Source organism: Neoarius graeffei, chromosome 16, assembly GCF_027579695.1.
Source record: "Neoarius graeffei isolate fNeoGra1 chromosome 16, fNeoGra1.pri, whole genome shotgun sequence".
Classification (NCBI taxonomy): domain Eukaryota; kingdom Metazoa; phylum Chordata; class Actinopteri; order Siluriformes; family Ariidae; genus Neoarius; species Neoarius graeffei.
The window spans coordinates 8,879,528-8,900,870 of NC_083584.1; the positions used below are offsets into that span (position 1 = coordinate 8,879,528).

General features: G+C 42.9%; 1 protein-coding gene across 4 annotated transcripts in view; it reads left to right on the top strand.

Annotated features, from left to right (window-relative positions):
* Nucleotides 1-1,817: 1,817 nt before the first annotated feature.
* The window catches only part of LOC132900393 (putative short-chain dehydrogenase/reductase family 42E member 2), a 122,065-nt gene continuing 102,539 nt past the window's right edge, over nt 1,818-21,343 (top strand). Inside the window, exons 1-19 of one of the 4 annotated variants that reach the window (XM_060942462.1) lie at nt 1,818-1,898; nt 7,271-7,300; nt 7,474-7,552; nt 7,670-7,800; nt 9,623-9,703; nt 9,975-10,029; nt 10,120-10,221; nt 10,314-10,420; nt 10,575-10,700; nt 12,654-12,762; nt 15,587-15,649; nt 15,741-15,875; nt 16,050-16,170; nt 16,377-16,480; nt 18,576-18,656; nt 18,768-18,865; nt 19,250-19,369; nt 19,544-19,618; nt 19,709-19,850. In XM_060942462.1, coding sequence (XP_060798445.1) covers nt 7,275-7,300; nt 7,474-7,552; nt 7,670-7,800; nt 9,623-9,703; nt 9,975-10,029; nt 10,120-10,221; nt 10,314-10,420; nt 10,575-10,700; nt 12,654-12,762; nt 15,587-15,649; nt 15,741-15,875; nt 16,050-16,170; nt 16,377-16,480; nt 18,576-18,656; nt 18,768-18,865; nt 19,250-19,369; nt 19,544-19,618; nt 19,709-19,850 — 1,755 coding nt within the window. In that variant the 5' untranslated portion in view covers nt 1,818-1,898; nt 7,271-7,274. Of the gene's footprint in view, nt 1,899-5,214; nt 5,230-7,270; nt 7,301-7,473; nt 7,553-7,669; nt 7,801-9,622; nt 9,704-9,974; nt 10,030-10,119; nt 10,222-10,313; nt 10,421-10,574; nt 10,701-12,653; nt 12,763-15,586; nt 15,650-15,740; nt 15,876-16,049; nt 16,171-16,376; nt 16,481-18,575; nt 18,657-18,767; nt 18,866-19,249; nt 19,370-19,543; nt 19,619-19,708; nt 19,851-21,343 lie in introns of those variants that run through there. The other 3 variants (XM_060942464.1, XM_060942463.1, XM_060942465.1) reach the window with 3 other exon arrangements.

Consider the following 21,343-nt stretch of genomic DNA (forward strand, 5'->3'; position numbering starts at 1 on the left):
CTAAAATTCCTCCAAGCCAGTGTGCAGGACTGATCAACAGTTAGTGGAAACATTTAGTTGCAGTTATTGCTGCACAAGGGGGTCACACCAGATACTGAAATAAAAGGTTCACATACTTTTGCCACTCACAGGTATGTAATACTGGATCATTTTCCTCAATAAATAATTGACCAAGTATAATATTTTTGTTTCATTTGTTTAACTGGGTTTTCTTTATGTACTTTTAGGACTTGTGTGAAAATCTGATGATGTTTTAGGTCATATTTAGCAGAAATATAGAAACTTCTAAAGGGTTCACAAACTTTCAAGCACCACTGTACAAACAGTTAGACCAACCCTCCATTACAATACTACAGTCCATTGGTACAGTGATGCACTGAAACATATATTTACTTAAAGTATACTGTGGTACAGTATATAGTGTCATACAGTAATTGCTGTCAACATTTACATACTGTACTATAATGTCAAAAAAGGTTCTCTTCTCTAAACCTTTGGATTATGGTGGACACAGTGAATCTACTGATGTTTGGTTGTACCCTTCCTCCAGCCTCCCTCATGCTCATACCATGGACAAAAACATGGTCAATCACAGTAGCTCTGATTTCATCAGATATTACTGTTCTTTGTCTTCGCTGACCACCTCAACTTCCTCTCGCACAAACTCTTCCTCTCAGATTTCTATCCATTGTAGGGCCTCACAAACCAGTGCTCTCTGAACTGGCTTATATGTTCCCTCATATCATTAGCCAAATGTGTGATCAATTTTGAGTTGTTGTGTTCAAGTGGTGACACCTGTGCTTTAATTGTGTTTGACTTTTGTCACCTGTGCTCACCATTATGCAGCACGGGTGCATCACAATGAAAATGTGTTGGCAAGTTGTGTCTAGGGGCGGCACGGTGATGTAGTGGTTAGCGCTGTCGCCTCACAGCAAGAAGGTCCGGGTTCGAGCCCCGTGGCCGGCGAGGGCCTTTCTGTGCGGAGTTTGCATGTTCTCCCCGTGTCCGCGTGGGTTTCCTCCGGGTGCTCCGGTTTCCCCCACAGTCCAAAGACATGCAGGTTAGGTTAACTGGTGACTCTAAATTGAGCGTAGGTGTGAATGTGAGTGTGAATGGTTGTCTGTGTCTATGTGTCAGCCCTGTGATGACCTGGCGACTTGTCCAGGGTGTACCCCGCCTTTCGCCCGTAGTCAGCTGGGATAGGCTCCAGCTTGCCTGCGACCCTGTAGAACAGGATAAAGCGGCTACAGATAATGAGATGAGATGTGAAGTTGTGTCTAAACAGGTGAAAAGTGCTTATGGTTTTGCCAAAAGAGTGATTGATTCAATCAGTGGGTTCAGGCAACTGAGCATTTGGTTGGGTTTAGTGTTTTAGCAATTGAGAAAAACTGTAACTCTCACAGTCAGAGTAGAGTTTAAATTTGTTCCTTTGACAATAAAGAAGTGAGGAAAGTCGAAAAAAAAATCAAATTTGAGAAACGGAAAGGACGCACTTAAGTCTCTTTAACAGTTAATTTTTCTAAAATGGCCGCCGAGCTGTAGCAGCAGCGCCATCTACCGGCCACCTCCATTAATTATACAGTGAAGTTTCCATCTCTGAGCAACTTTACAACATTCCATCATTTATTTAGGGTCATTAACATAATCATTCGCTTCTTTATTAGTTTAATAATAATTATTATTTTAACGTATTAACCCTTATTTATATTCTTGCTTGGCTGTGTAACTCAGTCACTGTCTCGCGTGCTCCCTGGACGCGGTTTCCATAGAGACAGCGCGCGCGCCTACAGCTTAGATTACTTCCGGGTTGTTGTTTTTTTCGTCTCAAACTTATTTATTACAGTATTAAATTATTACACGACGAAAAGGAGACACTTTTCATACATTTCTTCAGTAAGGTAAGTCAGAAGTAAAGTCTTTTCCTTTTGAAATGGGACTAAATTATATCTAATGCATAATAGTCAACCAACAGTAAACATGGTAACGCATGTTTTTTTTTTTTAAACATTTCTTTAATATGTCACACAAAACACAGTTTGAAACACTTTTATCCACTTTAAAGCCTTATTTTCTATAACAGCATGACATACAGTGTTTTATTCTTCACTAAACAGCCAACACCACACCTGTTTATTATATAAAGGGTGCCAATAATTATAGATTTGACACTACTTATGTGAGAGAAGTGTAAAAAAGATACCTAGATTGTTCTTTTACTCCTTTATGTCCAGTTATTACAGCATTACAGCTGGGATTCTCCTGAAATGCTTTTATAGTCATCCATGTTTATTTATTATATTTATTCATCCATATTTATATCCTCGCTCAGAAATAAAGGTAACAATCAGAATTTTTCTTGTCATTGGTTTATCTGTGATGTTTAATACATATCCTTTATCTTTGATGGTGCATTTAGGGTTACAATGATTGGGTTATAGTTAGGGTTACACTGATTGGGTTATAGTTAGGGTTACACTGATTGGGTTATAGTTAGGGTTACACTGATTGGGTTATAGTTAGGGTTACACTGATTGGGTTGTAGTTAGGGTTACACTGATTGGGTTGTAGTTAGGGTTACACTGATTGGGTTATAGTTAGGGTTACACTGATTGGGTTATATTTAGGCCCAATCCCAATTCTAATTTCTACCCCTACCCCTCCGCCTTCCCCTCCGCCTTCCCCTTGGCCCTTCCCCTTGAAACTGAGCTACAAGGGATAGGGCTTGAAATTCAACCCTTACGTATTGGGATAGCCCTTCAACGATCGCATACGTCATCGCGTACCTCCGTCAGCGTTTACGTTAGCAAAACGCGACCAAATGCGTCATTGGCTGCGACCAGCCGCTACAGTCAGAGCCAGAACAGAAATCTCTGCTGGCAGGGTGTGATTTGTTAACTAACACCACTGAATGGGATATCTTTGGCGCTTCGTGCACCACATCCGACAGAATGAGGTGTCAGAACACTCATGTAAACAATAAAAGCGAGAATAACAGAACAAAACGTACGCAGTAAGCAACCGAAAACAATACTCACTCCCAAAGCTTTTTAGCAGCAGCTTGGATTTCAGAAATCGCTGCTCATTCTCAGCTCGAAAGCGAATCAAGCGGCGTGTTTCCTCTGGATAACAACTTAAAACACGTAAATAATGGAGAAAATAAATTTATGACAATCTTTCGCCGCGGGAACCACCATCTTTCTGAAATCCGCATGAAATCTCGCTGAAATCCGCATGGCATTGTGGGAAATCACTCAAACCCCTTCGTTCGGAGTCAGCTCCAGGAAAATCTCCGTTTGGAGGGGTACAGAAGCCCTCCCCCTTCCCCTACCCCTCCGCGTTAACTGGGATTGGGATACCCCTACCCCTTCACGTGAACGCGCAAAATGGAGGGGAAGGGCTAAGGGGTTGGTCCAAGGGGTGAAATGGGATTCGGCCTTAGGGTTACACTGATTGGGTTGCGGCGGCACGGTGGTGTAGTGGTTAGCGCTGTCGCCTCACAGCAAGAAGGTCCTGGGTTCAAGCCCCGGGGCTGGCGTGGGCCTTTCTGTGTGGAGTTTGCATGTTCTCCCCGTGTCCGCGTGGGTTTCCTCCGGGTGCTCCGGTTTCCCCCGCAGTCCAAAGACATGCAGGTTAGGTTAACTGGTGACTCTAAATTGAGCGTAGGTGTGAATGTGAGTGTGAATGGTTGTCTGTGTCTATGTGTCAGCCCTGTGATGACCTGGCGACTTGTCCAGGGTGTACCCCGCCTTTCACCTGTAGTCAGCTGGGATAGGCTCCAGCTTGCCTGCGACCCTGTAGAACAGGATAAAGCGGCTAGAGATAATGAGATGAGATGACTGGGTTATAGTTAGGGTTACACTGATTAGGTTATAGTTAGGGTTACACTGATTAGGTTATAGTTAGGGTTACAGTGATTGGGTTATAGTTAGGGTTACACTGATTGGGTTATAGTTAGGGTTACACTGATTGGGTTATAGTTAGGGTTACACTGATTGGGTTATATTTAGGGTTACAGTGATTGGGTTATATTTAGGGTTACAGTGATTGGGTTATATTTAGGGTCACACTGATTGGGTTATAGTTAGGGTTGCAGTGATTGGGTTATATTTAGGGTCACACTGATTGGGTTATATTTAGGGTTACACTGATTGGGTTATAGTTAGGGTTACACTGATTGGGTTATAGTTAGGGTTACACTGATTGGGTTATAGTTAGAGTTACACTGATTGGGTTATAGTTAGGGTTACACTGATTGGGTTATAGTTAGGGTTACACTGATTGGGTTATAGTTAGGGTTACACTGATTGGGTTATAGTTAGGGTTACAGTGATTGGGTTATAGTTAGGGTTACACTGATTGGGTTATAGTTAGGGTTACACTGATTGGGTTATAGTTAGGGTTACACTGATTGGGTTGTATTTAGGGTTACACTGATTGGGTTGTATTTAGGGTTACAGTGATTGGGTTATAGTTAGGGTTACAGTGATTGGGTTATAGTTAGGGTTACAGTGATTGGGTTATAGTTAGGGTTACACTGATTGGGTTATAGTTAGGGTTACACTGATTGGGTTATAGTTAGGGTTACACTGATTGGGTTATAGTTAGGGTTACACTGATTGGGTTGTAGTTAGGGTTACACTGATTGGGTTGTAGTTAGGGTTACACTGATTGGGTTGTAGTTAGGGTTACACTGATTGGGTTATAGCTAGGGTTACACTGATTGGGTTATAGTTAGGGTTACACTGATTGGGTTATAGTTAGGGTTACACTGATTGGGTTATAGCTAGGGTTACACTGATTGGGTTATAGTTAGGGTTACACTGATTGGGTTGTAGTTAGGGTTACACTGATTGGGTTGTAGTTAGGGTTACACTGATTGGGTTGTAGTTAGGGTTACACTGATTGGGTTATAGTTAGGGTTACACTGATTGGGTTATAGCTAGGGTTACACTGATTGGGTTATAGTTAGGGTTACACTGATTGGGTTATAGTTAGGGTTACACTGATTGGGTTATAGCTAGGGTTACACTGATTGGGTTATAGTTAGGGTTATAGCTAGGGTTACACTGATTGGGTTATAGTTAGGGTTACACTGATTGGGTTATAGTTAGGGTTACACTGATTGATTTTTCCCCTCTGAAATTTTTTGTACCTCAAGACTGCTGCTTTATTTTGTTCAAACCTGATATTTTATAACCAACAACAATATTCATACATTTCTTCAGTAAGGTAAGTCAGAAGTAAAGTCTTTTCCTTTTGAAATGGGATAACATTATAATGCAAAATAGTCAACCAACAGTAACTATGGTAACGCATGTTTACCAATGCAGATAATTGTTTGAGTATAAATCCACAGGTGATTAGTTAAATTGTAAAAATCGTATTAAAATAAAAATAATTTATTTCAAACTTCAAAATTTTCATGTAAATGTAATAACAGCGTGGCGCAGACTTGTCACTTATCTACACCGACTCACATAAAATACTTTGATTTATTTTATAGATTTCACAACACAATCCTACCTTACCTTTGAATAGTTTTAGACAAAACTTCGTAACATCTTTAGTGCTTTTAAGAACACCATTTGTAATTCATGCTTTCATCATTTGTAATTCTTCCTCACTTACAGTGACGAAGCGATTGGCCGCCATTTTGCTGAGTCGCTCGAGGTGATTATTGATAAATAGTCTGAATCTCTCGAGCAATCAGCATGATTTTATAATCACCTGCGTATTTACAACAAAACATATTTTCGACCTGAATGTGAGCATTGTTTTGTTTATAAATATGCCGGAACACTTTTTTTTTTTTCACTCATGGTCAGTCCATTTATTTTCTAATATAACTGATATTTAGAAAAAATTAAATATTATTTTAAAGGTGCAATGTTAATATTTTTTACTTCTTACTAATAGAAATAATGCAGAAAATTATGTCGAATGGATTTTAAAAAATCAGAACAGTTGTTTTTCGTAGCTGAAAAGAAAAAGTTTGGAAACCTGCCATCTGGTCCGGTATGTACGTACGGTATGTGTTTGGATTTGGCCTCATGTCAGTCATTTTACAGACACGCCCCTAACACCCATTCATAAATCATGATGAGAAGTTGTGTGTTTATCGAGTATAGAGTGTGTAACTGTGCTTTCAAGCAGTTGGATATCTGAGTTCACATGGTAGTGATGTCATGACACTTTAGTAATGGTAACGGTAATGCTCGTTACGTTAAATCTAATTGAAGCACTAAGTTTGGGGGCGGACCTTTGTATGCATGGTTGGGAATGAGGGCGGGGACAATGAGTAAAAAAAAAAAAACTCAGATTTTATTCCACTCACTCATTTCACCAAATCTAATCTAATGCAATTTTCTCATCTCATCTCATTATCTGTAGCCGCTTTATCCTGTTCTACAGGGTCACAGGCAAGCTGGAGCCTATCCCAGCTGACTACGGGCGAAAGGCGGGGTTCACCCTGGACAAGTTGCCAGGTCATCACAGGGCTGACACATAGACACAGACAACCATTCACACTCACATTCACACCTACGCTCAATTTAGAGTCACCAGTTAACCTAACCTGCATGTCTTTGGACTGTGGGGGAAACCGGAGCACCCGGAGGAAACCCACGCAGACACGGGGAGAACATGCAAACTCTGCACAGAAAGGCCCTCGCCGGCCACGGGGCTCGAACCCGGACCTTCTTGCTGTGAGGCGACAGCACTAACCACTACACCACCGTGCCGCCTAATGCAATTTTAAGTGAAATTTTTTTTGTCAATTATTTATGCATGAAAAAGGTTAATTATCTTTAAAAGTAAAGCCTTAAGGTCCAAATTATGTACCTTTTTTTTTGTTAAAATTGTTAAAAGGTGTAAAATATGCACTAAAGCTACAAAACATGTCCTCTTGGTGGTACCACCATAGCGACAAGGAAAAAAAGTACTTTTGGTACCTTTAATTTTGAAAGTGAAGATTGATGAACCCTTTATTAGAAACTTTTTCTTTCCTCATTCTCTCTCTCGTTCTGATTTTTTTTTTGTAACATGCAGTCTGTGAAACTTCAACACATTATGCACACATGATGATACTCATGAACAAAGTGTTTTGTGTTTTATCTCTTCAAATGATGAATATTAAAAGGTACAGACTGTTGTGGATGGTACTTTGGGGTACAGTACCATGTAGTAACATTGTACAACAATGGAAATTGAATCACATTTCCTTACTTTTTGTCATTTATTCTTCAATTCTTGCATTGTCTCACTTCTACAGTCCCATGGAGGAGAACGATGAGCTTTTCAGGTAGCTGGAATTGCTGTATAATGATAAACTGGTAGCTATACACTTCCATTACTTGTTAGCAACATATAGCTGGAGCAAACATCAGACGCTAAGTGTGACGTAACTGGTCATTTCATACGACAGTTTGTTGGCTGTTATTGGATAGCAGCAGATCAATTAGATTCTGTGTGCAGGTCCTCCAAAAATACCCCTAATGCCTCACAGAATGAAGGACTCTCACCCAGCAAATCCACTCAAACCTGGACCTTCAAGGTGATGTTTGCAAGACTTTATTTGTTTTCATTATTTAGATTAGTTGCATCTTTCACATCCGTCCTTGGAATTCTGTGACCATTTTCCTTGTCTGATAATCTGGATTTTCCTGCACAGGCGTTACTGCAGGAGCAGAGAGACGATGGAGATGAGCAGGAAACCTCAGAAGTGTGGCTGGAGTGGAGGAACTTGGAGAGTTGTGGCCTCACTCTCTCCCACCTCCTCTCTCACTGCTCCACTGCTGCTGTGTGAGTCTCTTTACAAGCACTAATGTTAGCTAGATAGAAAACATTAACTACAAAGCTAACTTAGCTGTTAGTAGTTAGCTGAAGATCATGTAAATAATGATTCAGTTGTAGCAGAACCTTGCTAAATGAGACAAATTAGCCTGGGGCTTCTTCTCTTTATGCTGAAGCTTTACCTACCCTGGGGCTTCTTTTAACCTACCTGTCACTATTCCTGCCCAGTCTAGAGTGTCTTCTGTCTAATCTTGTTTTTTTCCACACCCCTGTAGCTTCTTCTGCCCAAGAATAGGCTTTACGCAGCCTGGGCTACTTTTTCTGTCCAATCTGAGGTGTCTTGTGCCCAGCCTGGGGCTTCTGTTGAATCTGGAGGTTCTTGTGCCTATAGGTGAAGAATTTCCTCAAACTGGGGCATTTTCTGCCTAACCTGGAGCTTCTCCTGCCTGTGTGAGGGCTTTGTCCAGCCGGGGGCTGATTCTGCTAGAGCCGAGGAGGGTTTTTTTTCCCCTTCCACACCACCACTCACTTTTTTTCTACCCAACCTGTTTGTTCCACCCAATCTGGTCACCTTCTGTGCAAGCTTGGTATTCTTTTGCCCACCCTAGTGCTTCCTTTGCCCATAGTTCTCATCTTCTGCCCAAACATAGGGGTTTTCTGCCCAAACTATGGCTTTATTTACCCAGCATAGGTATTCTTATGCCCATAGGTTTTGTACACCCTGGAGCTTTTTTTGCCCACCTAGGGTTTCTCCCATCCTGGGGGACTTTATCTTGTATTCTACCTAGACGTTATACTGTTCAAACTGGTTCTTCTGTCCATTCTGAGACTTGTTTTGCCCCACCTGCACCTTTTTCTTGTCACACCAAGGCTTCCTCTATCCATCCTTGGGCTTCTTCTGTCTAACTTGGAGATTCTTCTACCAAGACCGGGCCTTTGTTTGCCCAGGCAGAAACTTTGCCCAGTCTACACCATATTTTGCCCAGGCTGAGGCTTCTTCTGTCTAATTTAGAGCTTCTTCTTCCCAACCTGGGGCTTTCCTGCCAATTTGCTCAGCCTAGTGCCTCTGCTACTCAAACTGGAATTTCTTCTGGCAAGACTATTGCTTCTCCTTTTGCCCAGCCTGATATGTATTTTGCTAAACCTGAAGTATCTTTTGACCAACCTGGACTTTTTCTGTCCAAACTAATGCTTTCTTTGCCCAATTTAAAGCTTCTTGTACCCAAGCAGAGGCTTTGCCCATCCTGTGGTTTCTTCTTTGCTCATCCGAAGGATTCTTATTCCCCAGGCTAGAGTTTATTCTGCCCAGTCTGGGGCTTTATCTTGTACCCCACCTAGGCCATCTTCTACCCACTCTGATGCTTCTCTAGCCCGGACTGGGACTTTATATTTTAACCCACCTACTGTAGGTCTTCTTCTGCCCGCTCTGGTGCTTCTCCATCCCAGACTGGGGCTTTATCTTGTACCCCACCTAGGCTTTCTTCTGTCCAAGCTGGTGGCGGTTCTGCTCAGTCTGGGACTTTTCCTTCACTACTTGGGTCTTCTTGTTAAACTTAAGGCTTCCTCTGTCAATCCTTGGGCTTTTTCTTCCCTGCATGGGGAATCTTTTGACCAGTCTGAGGATTCTTCTGTATGACCTGGAAACCTCCTCTTTCTAACCTGGGGCTTTCTCCTCAATCTATACAACCTAAGGCTTCCTCTGTCCAAGCTGGTGAATCTTCTGCCCAGTCTGGGGCATTATCTTTATAAGCAACTCTTTGCCAAGACTAGGGTTCAGTCTGTTTTGGTCTAACGTGCCACTTGAGTTGTAACAAGTTTGTGTTAATTACAGATCTCACAGAGTGGATTTGTTGGATGCACAGCTAGAGATAGACTCCGAGTCCCTCGCTGAATTTGAGATGCAGCTTTACCAGTGAGTTGCTGACTGTATCGTCTTACACACACCTATGTGCCGTGTTGCTTGTGGTTCTGTGTGTATTTCTTATATTACTTTATATGTGTAATGGAGATAATTGGCGTCTCATTCAGGATGTATTCTTGCCTTATACCCCAGGAATAAACTGGAATAAACTCCTCATCCACCACACGCTCACTGACAAGGAATGAATGAATGATCCTAATGTTAATGTTTATCATAATAATGTTTAAAAAGGTATAAATTACACAATTTAGTGTTTGTGCAGAGTGATTGAGATGTATCACAGCAGAGTACAGTGGCTGACTCGAGGCAGCAGAAAGGTAAATAATTAAACCTTAGTTCCACAGACTGCAGGCTGAATTTTTTAATTGATTTCTCAGCGTCATGCTGTTGTGTTTCTGCATTTTTAGATCTTTGGGATGGTGACAGGATCCAGACTTGGAGTTCTCATTGACTCTTCTGACATGAGCTGCTCTGAAGAGAGGCTCTCAAATCTCCAGCGCCACCTCCTGGTGAGCTTCTGTAATATTCTTTCAGAATAAAAAAGAAGCATTTTTATTTTCTCGTATCTGAATTTGTGGACGTATTATGATTTCATTCTAAGCTTCTTGTAGAAGAGCAGTTATGCCTGAAGAAGCAGCTACACTTCCTGTCCATCGGCACAGAAGTTAGCAGTCTGTGGGAGAGGCCAAGAGACGTGAACCCAAAAAGGTGTGTGTATGTGTGTGTTTTCACGAAAACACTAGTTATTGTGTCCGGAGCCTTGGTGTTGCTGTGCTCTATACTGATGGGACGAGAATGAAAAGTGAGGGTGTCGCAGGGTTTCATGGTTCTGTATATCCTGATGGATTTCTCACCCATCCAGGCTGCAGGAGGTTCAGGAGTGGATCCTACGCTTGAGGCCGAGCGGAGAGTGCAACCTGCTGCAGGCTTTAGAGGTAATCCGGAGCCACGCCCATCTTGACAGCCTGCTCATCATCCTGAGCTCCTAGTGAGAGCACACACACACACACACACACTACAATACACTACAGGTAAAAATAACGATTTGGGAAACCATCACTTGTTTTTTTCAAAATGTCTCCTCATGCACTATGTAACATAAACTCAACAGAAATCTATTTATTTCACCATATTGTGATCAGAAAGTTAGCAATGTTAATTAAGATGTTCTTATATTTCCCACAAAAGCATGTTCCCTGATATAGATGCCAGTTGGTCGTACAGTGTACATACAGTACTGTGCAAAAGTCTTAGCCCCCCTATTTTTTTTTTCATACAAACTTTGTTATAGATTTCTATTTTATGACTTCTATATTAGGGGCGGCACGGTGGTGTAGTGGTTAGCACTGTCACCTCACAGCAAGAAGGTTTGGGTTCGAGCCCCGTGGCCGGCGAGGGCCTTTCTGTGCGGAGTTTGCATGTTGTCCGCGTGGGTTTCCTCCGGGTGCTCCGGTTTCCCCCACAGTCCAAAGACATGCAGGTTAGGTTAACTGGTGACTCTAAATTGACCGTAGGTGTGAATGTGAGTGTGAATGGTTGTCTGTGTCTATGTGTCAGACCCTATGCAGGATAAGCGGCTACAGATAATGGATGGATGGACTTCTACATTATCAAGTCAAAATATTACAAAAATATTTTAGAGTTCCAAATGTTCTTTTTTTTTTCAGCACAAAATTAAATGTTACAGAAGAAAAATTTTGTATCTGAGCAGCGTATTCCATAAGAGAGCACTTCTCCGATTTAAAAAACAACAACAATGAAGGCTGCTGGGTTTTGGTGTAAAATGAAGAAGTGAGTGTGACAGTCAAAGTGTCCAGAAGAACTGTGGCTGGTTCTGTAAGATGCTCAGTAAAACCTACAGCTCATTTCCGCATAAAACTGCACTCGCTGGACCTGAGACTACTATTTTGTTTTGTTTTTAAAGCAAAGGGTCGTCTCTCAACAAATATTGACTTTGTTTCATTTATTCATTTATTATGGCTTATTGATTACTGTTTATCGTATTGTTTTTAATGCTGAAACATTTCATTTCATTATTTGAAAGCCATTTTTGGTCGACAGCATTTCTTTCCATGTGCCTAAGACTTTTGCACAGCACTGTATGTCCATTTCCTTTATAAACTTTATTAACCTACTGTTGCGAGAGTAAGATGAGGAATTTCTCAAAATCTTCGATTTACGTTGGATTTTATAATGAAAAATAACACGGTGCGTTTTTTATTAAAAAACTCCCAGCATGTTCTTGATCAAACAATGGGAATTATATATATATATATATATATATATAAAATATACACACACACACAAAAGTGTTTCTCTAAAGGGGTGTGTTCACCTTTTAGTGAAGTAAATTAAAATATTTGATTAACAAATATTTTAATAAAATATAATATGTTATAATAAAATATAATGTTATAATATATGTTTAGTCCAACATCAACCAAATATCAGATTTTTTTAATGTATGCACATTATGCATGATTTAAAGTGACAGCCTTTTTTTTTTTTTTTGCATCATCTGTGGTCTTTATAGTTTAGAAAATTACTTTAACGTCATGTCTTAAGAAAAACAAAAATTCAGTTTATCGTAAATAAGCCCTTGGCTTCTTTTTTTTTCCTCCATAGTTTTGACATGTCACTGCATATCTTCTCCAATTAATAACACACAATTCCCTTAACACTCATTATGTTAATTGATTTTTTTTTAATGACTACCATGTGATTTTATCTCTGTTCAGACTCTCATCCATGTGTTATGTCATTAACTGTAATATAAACACACTGTAGACTGTGTAGCTTACTGAAGAGTGATTTAATATCATTTGAGGAAGGTATTTTAGTTTTGAATTGATTTGCTGGTGTGGTAACAGACTCGGACTCTGTGTCCTGTGTGTGTGTGTGTGTGTGTGTGTGTGTGTGTGTGTGTGTGTTGGTTTTCCAGCCCTGATCAGGATGTGGATATTTTACTCTCCTCTGTGTCTGAGGTGGTCCAGGAGATGTCGCTTTCTGTTCACGTGGTGTCCTTCGACTCCTGCAGTCCAGAAGCCGTTGTGAGTATAAAAGTGTTTACAGATCAGAGGACTGATTTATATCACTGTTACTACTTTTAATTAAATGGCTTGCAACTCTTTAAAAAAAAATTCCAACAATTGTTAGAAAGCTCGAACTCTGACTTGGATTAGATTGATCCAGACATCATTTATGTCATCTTTTGGACCATCAGTAACCCTTTAGGTGTTTCACGATCATTCAAACACTGATCACTTTATGGTATTAATATTTCTTTTCTAATTTACACACTTTCTTGTAAGCTGTGATCGTTTGGCTTCTGTGCTGCATCTTGCGTTTGAAAATTCAGTGTTAAATGGTTGGTGAATGTTAGAAATGTTTTGGTTGGTTTTTTTGCAACAATTTGATCTACATTCTTTCTTATGCTGATTGGTCACATTTATGTTTTATATTTAATCCTCGTGCTGTCCAAGTCTCCTCTCATGCACTTAATTTTAAATAAATAGCCCCAATGAGGCTGGAGCTCATACTGGCCAAGGCACCCATAAAATCATAAATATGACTGGTAGCACCATCATCTTGACAACTTTTATGCACGCCCACCTGGTGAACACTGTATGTGAGTTTGATTGAAATGAAATCAATCCTGTAGGAGGAGTGATTTTTGTAAATTGTGGACAGATGGACGATGAGCAGGTGACACGTGATCGCATAAGCTCATCCGGCCTGGCCTACAGCTGGATCTCATCTCATCTCATTATCTGTAGCCGCTTTATCCTGTTCTACAGGGTCGCAGGCGAGCTGGAGCCTATCCCAGCTGAGTACGGGCGAAAGGCGGGGTACACCCTGGACAAGTCGCCAGGTCATCACAGGGCTGACACATAGACACAGACAACCATTCACACTCACATTCACACCTACGCTCAATTTAGAGTCACCAGTTAACCTAACCTGCATGTCTTTGGACTGTGGGGGAAACCGGAGCACCCGGAGGAAACCCACGCGGACATGGCGAGAACATGCAAACTCCACACAGAAAGGCCCTCGCCGGCCACGGGGCTCAAACCCGGACCTTCTTGCTGTGAGGTGACAGCGCTAACCACTACACCACCGTGCCGCCCCTACAGCTGGATGTGCTAAAAAAAAAAAAAAAAAAACCGCTATAAAGTGGGCAGACGGTGGGGGAGGGGCTGAGTGAGGTTGGGGGAGTCAACAACCAGGCTGCCTTTAAATTTTGACTTAATTGAAACTCATATCATAATTTAACACGATGAGGCAATCAATTTAACTTACTATATGGATTTCAGTGGACTCAAAATTGTAACGCAGCCCGTTTTTTTAAAACAACAGTTAATTTTTTTACAGTGTGGTTTCGAAGACTCACGCTCAAGGGTGGGGCCTGGAGAAGGTGGACCACCCATTTCTGATTAGAGGGTGTTAATATTCTTTTTGTTTTAATATAAATTTCATGACGGATGTAAGTCATGTGGTGATTTTATATCCTGAATATAACCACACACACATGCCTTGATGTCATCATATAAGCATTAATTTGGTTTATGATGATTGTATTTTGATTCAAACCCGATCATGTTGAGTTAATGAAGTTGATATTACAAATAGATTGGTCAAAGCTTTATACTGTTAATGGAACCCTGAAGCATGTGTTGAACCAGAAGCCTTATTTGGATGTATATGATTGGAATGACCTTAAAAGCCTTGTTTGGATACATATTTGTCACTTAGCACAGGTGGTCTGTTTTAAGAACAATCAGGGAGGTCTGTCCTTGAATTAAGAACAGTGCAGTCCACTTCGGAAATATCGGGAGAGCGAGGCGAAAATGTATCCTTATATAGTGGAAGTCTGGCATTAGTGGAACACTATAAAAATGGATGATTTGAGATTTGGAACCAGTTCACTCTGCAGACTGACTCGGCTTTTATTAATTGATTTAATGAAGGTCTAAACTTTTCTGCAACCTCTTTGACTTTGAATCATTTTTGCTTGAGAGAGTTTCCACGACAGTCACAAACAGTTGACTCTACATCAGCATCGGCCTTGCAAGGTTCAGGATGATTTTAACCACTTGATGGCGTTTCGAGCTATTTTAACCCATCACGTGCCAATTTTGATAAAAATGGTAATTTTGTTAATATTAACATCAGCATTGATGTGTTTCATCACAGTTTAAAGCTAAAAAAAACACATTTAAGTGTGCAGTACCTTTTAAAGAGTCATGTTATAATCCGAGAATGAGCTGTTAGTCGTTATTTTTTCCCTTTTTAATCGTTCTTCTGTATCATTTTGTTTGGTCTGAGATTACACAGAAATAAAACTTAACACACTTCAGATTTTTAAAAACTCACACATCTAATATTGGTAGTATAATAATAATAATAATAATAATAATAATAATAATAATAAAGGCGGCACGGTGGTGTAGTGGTTAGCGCTGTTGCCTCACAGCAAGAAGGTCCGGGTTCGAGCCCCGTGGCCGGCGAGGGCCTTTCTGTGCGGAGTTTGCATGTTCTCCCCGTGTCCGCGTGGGTTTCCTCCGGGTGCTCCGGTTTCCCCCACAGTCCAAAGACATGCAGGTTAGGTTAACTGGTGACTCTAAATTGAGCGTAGGTGTGAATGTGAGTGTGAATGGTTGTCTGTGTCTATGTGTCAGCCCTGTGATGACCTGGCGACTTGTCCAGGGTGTACCCCGCCTTTCGCCCGTAGTCAGCTGGGATAGGCTCCAGCTTGCCTGCGACCTTGTAGAACAGGATAAAGCGGCTAGAGATAATGAGATGAGATGAATAATAATAAAGTAACCCTTTATTAACCATGATAAAATTTTGTGCTACTTTGCTTTTTCACAGGCAGCTGTAAAGAACATCAGTAAAGTCACAGGAGGGAGATTTCACCTGTTCTCTGCTGCACTGGTAACAAGAATTAAATAATCACCAACTAAAGAGGTTCTGCTCATTTTTATGGTGGATATTGATGCGTGTGTGTGTAACTATGTGTGTGTAGGGTGTAGTCGACAGCAGTAGTGACTTGGAGCCTCTGTGGGCTGAAATTAAGGCCGCACGAGCTGTCCTTCACCACGCTCAGGACGTGCGGCGGTGTGGACGCCTTAACGACACGGCAGTGTCTCTGGTTTCAGAGGTGATGCAGAAATGACAACAGTGTGGAATTTTTTTTTAAGTTTTCTGCACTCATCACATGACACAAAGGAACGTAACAGCAACTAAACAAAATGCTAAAATGTACACAGCTCGGCTCGACTCATTCCTCCAGCCACTCAGACGTATCTCTAAACTCACATCGTTTCTGTTCCAGATCTCGACAGATTTGGACTTGCTGTCTCTGTCTGATCTGAACTCTGGCGCTCTGTGTGTCCAGCCTGCAGATTCTCTCCCGTCCACCTCTGCTGAGTGGCTGAAAACACACGGCCTGAAAGGTGTTACAGTAACAGAGACATGATTAATTGTATTTGGTTCCCTAAATTCAGATTTCTGTTAATTTGTGCACAGATTACCTGAAACGGACATAAAGACCATCAAACCTGGTTATAAATTAGATCTTGAGCTTTAATGGAACTGGCTGTTAGCTGCAGCTGTAAACCTGAACCATCCCACTCGTGTTTTTATATTTTCACGTTTGTAGCCAAGAAACTGAACCTGTACCATGTGCTGGCACCTAACGTCTACTCTCCCCTGGAAGGCTTCGTCCCCATACTGGGGAAGAACGTCCAGTCAAGAGTGCACAAGGTCCGTACACCCAACAGCACTCTCTCACTACACTGTCAATGCACTGGAGGAGGAGTTTATGGGTCTCAGGATGCAGGAGGGAGGAGTTTAAGGGCCTCAGGATGCAGGAGGAGGAGTTTATGGGCCTCAGGATGCAGAAGGAGGAGTTTATGGGTCTCAGGATGTATGAGGAGGAGTTTACGGGTCTCAGGATGCAGGAGGAGGAGTTTATGGGCCTCAGGATGGAGGAGGAGGAGTTTATGGGTCTCAGGATGCAGGAGGAGGAGTTTATGGGTCTCAGGATGCAGGAGGAGGAGTTTATGGGTCTCAGGATGCAGGAGGAGGAGTTTACGGGTCTCAGGATGCAGGAGGAGGAGTTTACGGGCCTCAGGATGGAGGAGGTGGAGTTTTTGGGTCTCAGGATGCAGGAGGAGGAGTTTATGGGTCTCAGGATGCAGGAGGAGGAGTTTATGGGTCTCAGGATGCAGGAGGAGGAGTTTATGGGTCTCAGGATGCAGGAGGAGGAGTTTATGGGTCTCAGGATGCAGGCGGAGGAGTTTAAGGGTCTCAGGATGCAGGAGGTGGAGTTTATGGATCTCAGGATGCAGGAGGTGGAGTTTATGGTTCTCAGGATGCAGGAGGAGGAGTTTATGGGTCTCAGCATGCAGGAGGAGGAGTTTATGGGTCTCAGGATGCAGGAGGAGGAGTTTATGGGTCTCAGGATGCAGGAGGAGGAGTTTATGGGTCTCAGGATGCAGGAGGAGGAGTTTATGGGTCTCAGGATGCAGGAGGAGGAGTTTATGGGTCTCAGGATGCAGGAGGAGGAGTTTAAGGGTCTCAGGATGCAGGAGATAGAGTTTATGGGTCTCAGGATGCAGGAGGAGGAGTTTATGGGTCTCAGCATGCAGGAGGAGGAGTTTATGGGTCTCAGGATGCAGGAGGAGGAGTTTATGGGTCTCAGGATGCAGGAGGTGGAGTTTTTGGGTCTCAGGATGCAGGAGGAGGAGTTTATGGGTCTCAGGATGCAGGAGGTGGAGTTTTTGGGTCTCAGGATGCAGGAGGAGGAGTTTATGGGTCTCAGGATGCAGGAGGTGGAGTTTATGGGTCTCAGGATGCAGGAGGAGGAGTTTATGGGTCTCAGGATGCAGGAGTAGGAGTTTATGGGTCTCAGGATGCAGGAGGAGGAGTTTATGGGTCTCAGGATGCAGGAGGAGGAGTTTATGGGTCTCAGGTTGCAGGAGGTGGAGTTTATGGGTCTCAGGATGCAGGAGGAGGAGTTTATGGGTCTCAGGATGCAGGAGGAGGAGTTTATGGGTCTCAGGATGCAGGAGGAGGAGTTTATGGGTCTCAGGATGCAGGAGGAGGAGTTTATGGGTCTCAGGATGCAGGAGGAGGAGTTTATGGGTCTCAGGATGCAGGAGGAGGAGTTTATGGGTCTCAGGATGCAGGAGGAGGAGTTTATGGGTCTCAGGATGCAGGAGGAGGAGTTTATGGGTCTCAGGATGCAGGCGGAGGAGTTTAAGGGTCTCAGGATGCAGGAGGTGGAGTTTATGGATCTCAGGATGCAGGAGGTGGAGTTTATGGTTCTCAGGATGCAGGAGGAGGAGTTTATGGGTCTCAGCATGCAGGAGGAGGAGTTTATGGGTCTCAGGATGCAGGAGGAGGAGTTTATGGGTCTCAGGATGCAGGAGGAGGAGTTTATGGGTCTCAGGATGCAGGAGGAGGAGTTTAAGGGTCTCAGGATGCAGGAGATAGAGTTTATGGTTCTCAGGATGCAGGAGGAGGAGTTTATGGGTCTCAGGATGCAGGAGGAGGAGTTTATGGGTCTCAGGATGCAGGAGGAGGAGTTTATGGGTCTCAGCATGCAGGAGAAAGGAGTTTATGGGTCTCAGGATGCAGGAGGAGGAGTTTATGAGTCTCAGCATGCAGGAGGAGGAGCTTGTTGGTCTTTGGGTAGCAAGAGGAGGAGCTTGTTGGTCTTTGGATGGCAGGAGGTGGAGGTTATGGGTCTCCGGATGTCTCTAAAATGTATGCTTTGTGATTTGTTTATAAACTGAAAAGGTTTTTGAATTTGTTTTACTGATAAATGTAGTTTGCTGTGTTCTTGTTTTTTCAGAAAGCAGTGGTGCAGTTCGAGTGGCACGATGGCACGTTGAAGAACTTGCATGTGGATCTGCCCCTGCTGCAGAATTATCAGGTGAAAATAACAGACTCCTCAGTTCTCTGTTGTTTCATCACCTTCTTTCTTTCACTTTCTTGCCTTCTCTCTCTCTCTCTCTCTCTCTCTCTCTCTCTCTCTCTCTCTCAGAGGTGGCTCCTGGAGGCTGAGGGTGTGTTGGAGGACAGGGTCATGTGGTTAAATGATAGCAGCAGCAGGCAGATCTGGGGAACAGTGTGTGAACAGAGGCGAGACACATCTCTAATTCTTAAGTCTAATTTGCACCACAGCACTGTGCTGATCGGTCAGAAGGAGTTGATTAACGTTCTATAACTGCAGCTCTGATAGTAGTGCAGCTGCAAATCACAGGTTTTTGTCCTTGTCCTAATACGTTATCTTTTCTGTCGTAATAGCTCACTCTCAGGCCCTGGTATGGCAGACATGCCACATAAACAGATTTTTTTAAAATGTGTGTAATCGTTGTTATTGTAAAGGACATATGTGTTTAACATTTCTGGAAGGAGTCTCCAGTGTCAGCACTTTGTAACAGTCAGAGGTAAAGCTGCAGCTTTAAGTTTCTGACATCTTCAGGACGGAGGGGTTTACAGCGGTCTGTGCTTTCTCCTGTATAGCGTGCACGTTCTGCTGGACATGTCCGACATGAGTGCTCACCACCAGCTGCACATCCAGCATGCCATCCGAGTCCTGCTGCAGGAGCAACTGCCCAATACGCACCGCTTCAACATCGTAGCGTGAATATGATCTTTCTCGTATTCTGTAACCGACACTGATGCATTCAGTCGGGTTGTTTAGACAATTAAAGGTTCTGGAAGCTTCCCTGAAAGATTACGTAGAGCCCGTATGGCTTGTTAGCAAGTGCTTCATTGTTAATTTAGTGCTTGGGAAAAAATAATTTGTGTTTGCAGGTTTGGGTCAGGTGTGAAAGTGTGGAGAGAGCAAACGGTTTCATCTAACCACCAAAACCTTCAGGATGCCTGGCAGTAAGTGCTGGTGGTGATGATGTGCTGCCTCATGCAGTATGACATCATTTGTTACACCTCAAGCACTAATTACAGTCTGGATGTGTGTAGGTGGGTTCAGGAACTGGAGTGTGCAGGGCATCGTAACACACTGACTGCTCTCAGACACGTTGTGGAGACAGAACCACACCCCGACTCCTCTCTCACTCACGGAGTGTATCTGCTCACCACCGGCGCTCCGGATCAGGACAGCGTAAGAGCACTTACAGACACTGACTCTGTATAAAGATCCCAAAAATGGAGACTAATTAATTTACATGTGTAATTGGATAAATAATTATATTATATTGGGGCAGCACGGTGGTGCAATGGTGAGCACTGTCGCTTCACAGCAAGAAGGTTCTGGGTTTGAATCCCAGTCTTTCTGTGAGAAGTTTGCATGTTCTCCCCATGTCTGCATGGGTTTCCTCCGGGTGCTCCGGTTTCCCCCTCGGTTCAAAGACATGCAGATTAGGTAAAAATGCCCAGCCACTGGGTTTTTACAATTCAGTGCATACTTAGTGCCAGTCCCAAGCCTGGAAAGATTGGGGAGGGTTGCATCAGGAAGAGCATCTGCTGTAAAAATCCATACCCAAGGGGTTGAAAATCAATTGGGGCTTTGCTCTGTATTCTTCCTCTGTCACTATTTGATCTACAGTGGGGCAAAAAAGTATTTAGTCAGTCACCAATTGTGCAAGTTCTCCCACTTAAAAAGATGAGCGAGGCCTGTAATTTTCATCATAGGTACACTTCAACTATGAGAGACAGAATGAGAAAAAAAATCCAGAAAATCACATTGTCTGATTTTTAAAGAATTTATTTGTAAATTATGGTGGAAAATAAGTATTTGGTCAATAACAAAAGTTCATCTCAATACTTTGTTATATACCCTTTGTTGGCAATGACAGAGGTCAAACGTTTTCTGTAAGTCTTCACAAGGTTTTCACACACTGTTGCTGGTATTTTGGCCCATTCCTCCATGCAGATCTCCTCTAGAGCAGTGATGTTTTGGGGCTGTCGCTGGGCAACACGGACTTTCAACTCCCTCCAAAGATTTTCTATGGGGTTGAGATCTGGAGACTGGCTAGGCCACTCCAGGACCTTGAAATGCTTCTTACGAAGCCACTCCTTCGTTGCCCGGGCGGTGTGTTTGGGATCATTGTCATGCTGAAAGACCCAGCCACGTTTCATCTTCAATGCCCTTGCTGATGGAAGGAGGTTTTCACTCAAAATCTCACGATACATGGCCCCATTCATTCTTTCCTTTACACGGATCAGTCGTCCTGGTCCCTTTGCAGAAAAACAGCCCCAAAGCATGATGTTTCCACCCCCATGCTTCACAGTAGGTATGGTGTTCTTTGGATGCAACTCAGCATTCTTTCTCCTCCAAACACGGCAAGTTGAGTTTTTACCAAAAAGTTCTATTTTGGTTTCATCTGACCATATGACATTCTCCCAGTCCTCTTCTGGATCATCCAAATGCTCTCTAGCAAACTTCAGACGGGCCTGGACACGTCTGGCACTGCAGGATTTGAGTCCCTGGCGGCGTAGTGTGTTACTGATGGTAGCCTTTGTTACTTTGGTCCCAGCTCTCTGCAGGTCATTCACTAGGTCCCCCCATGTGGTTCTGGAATTTTTGCTCACCGTTTTTGTGATCATTTTGACCCCACGGGGTGAGATCTTGCGTGGAGCCCCAGATCGAGGGAG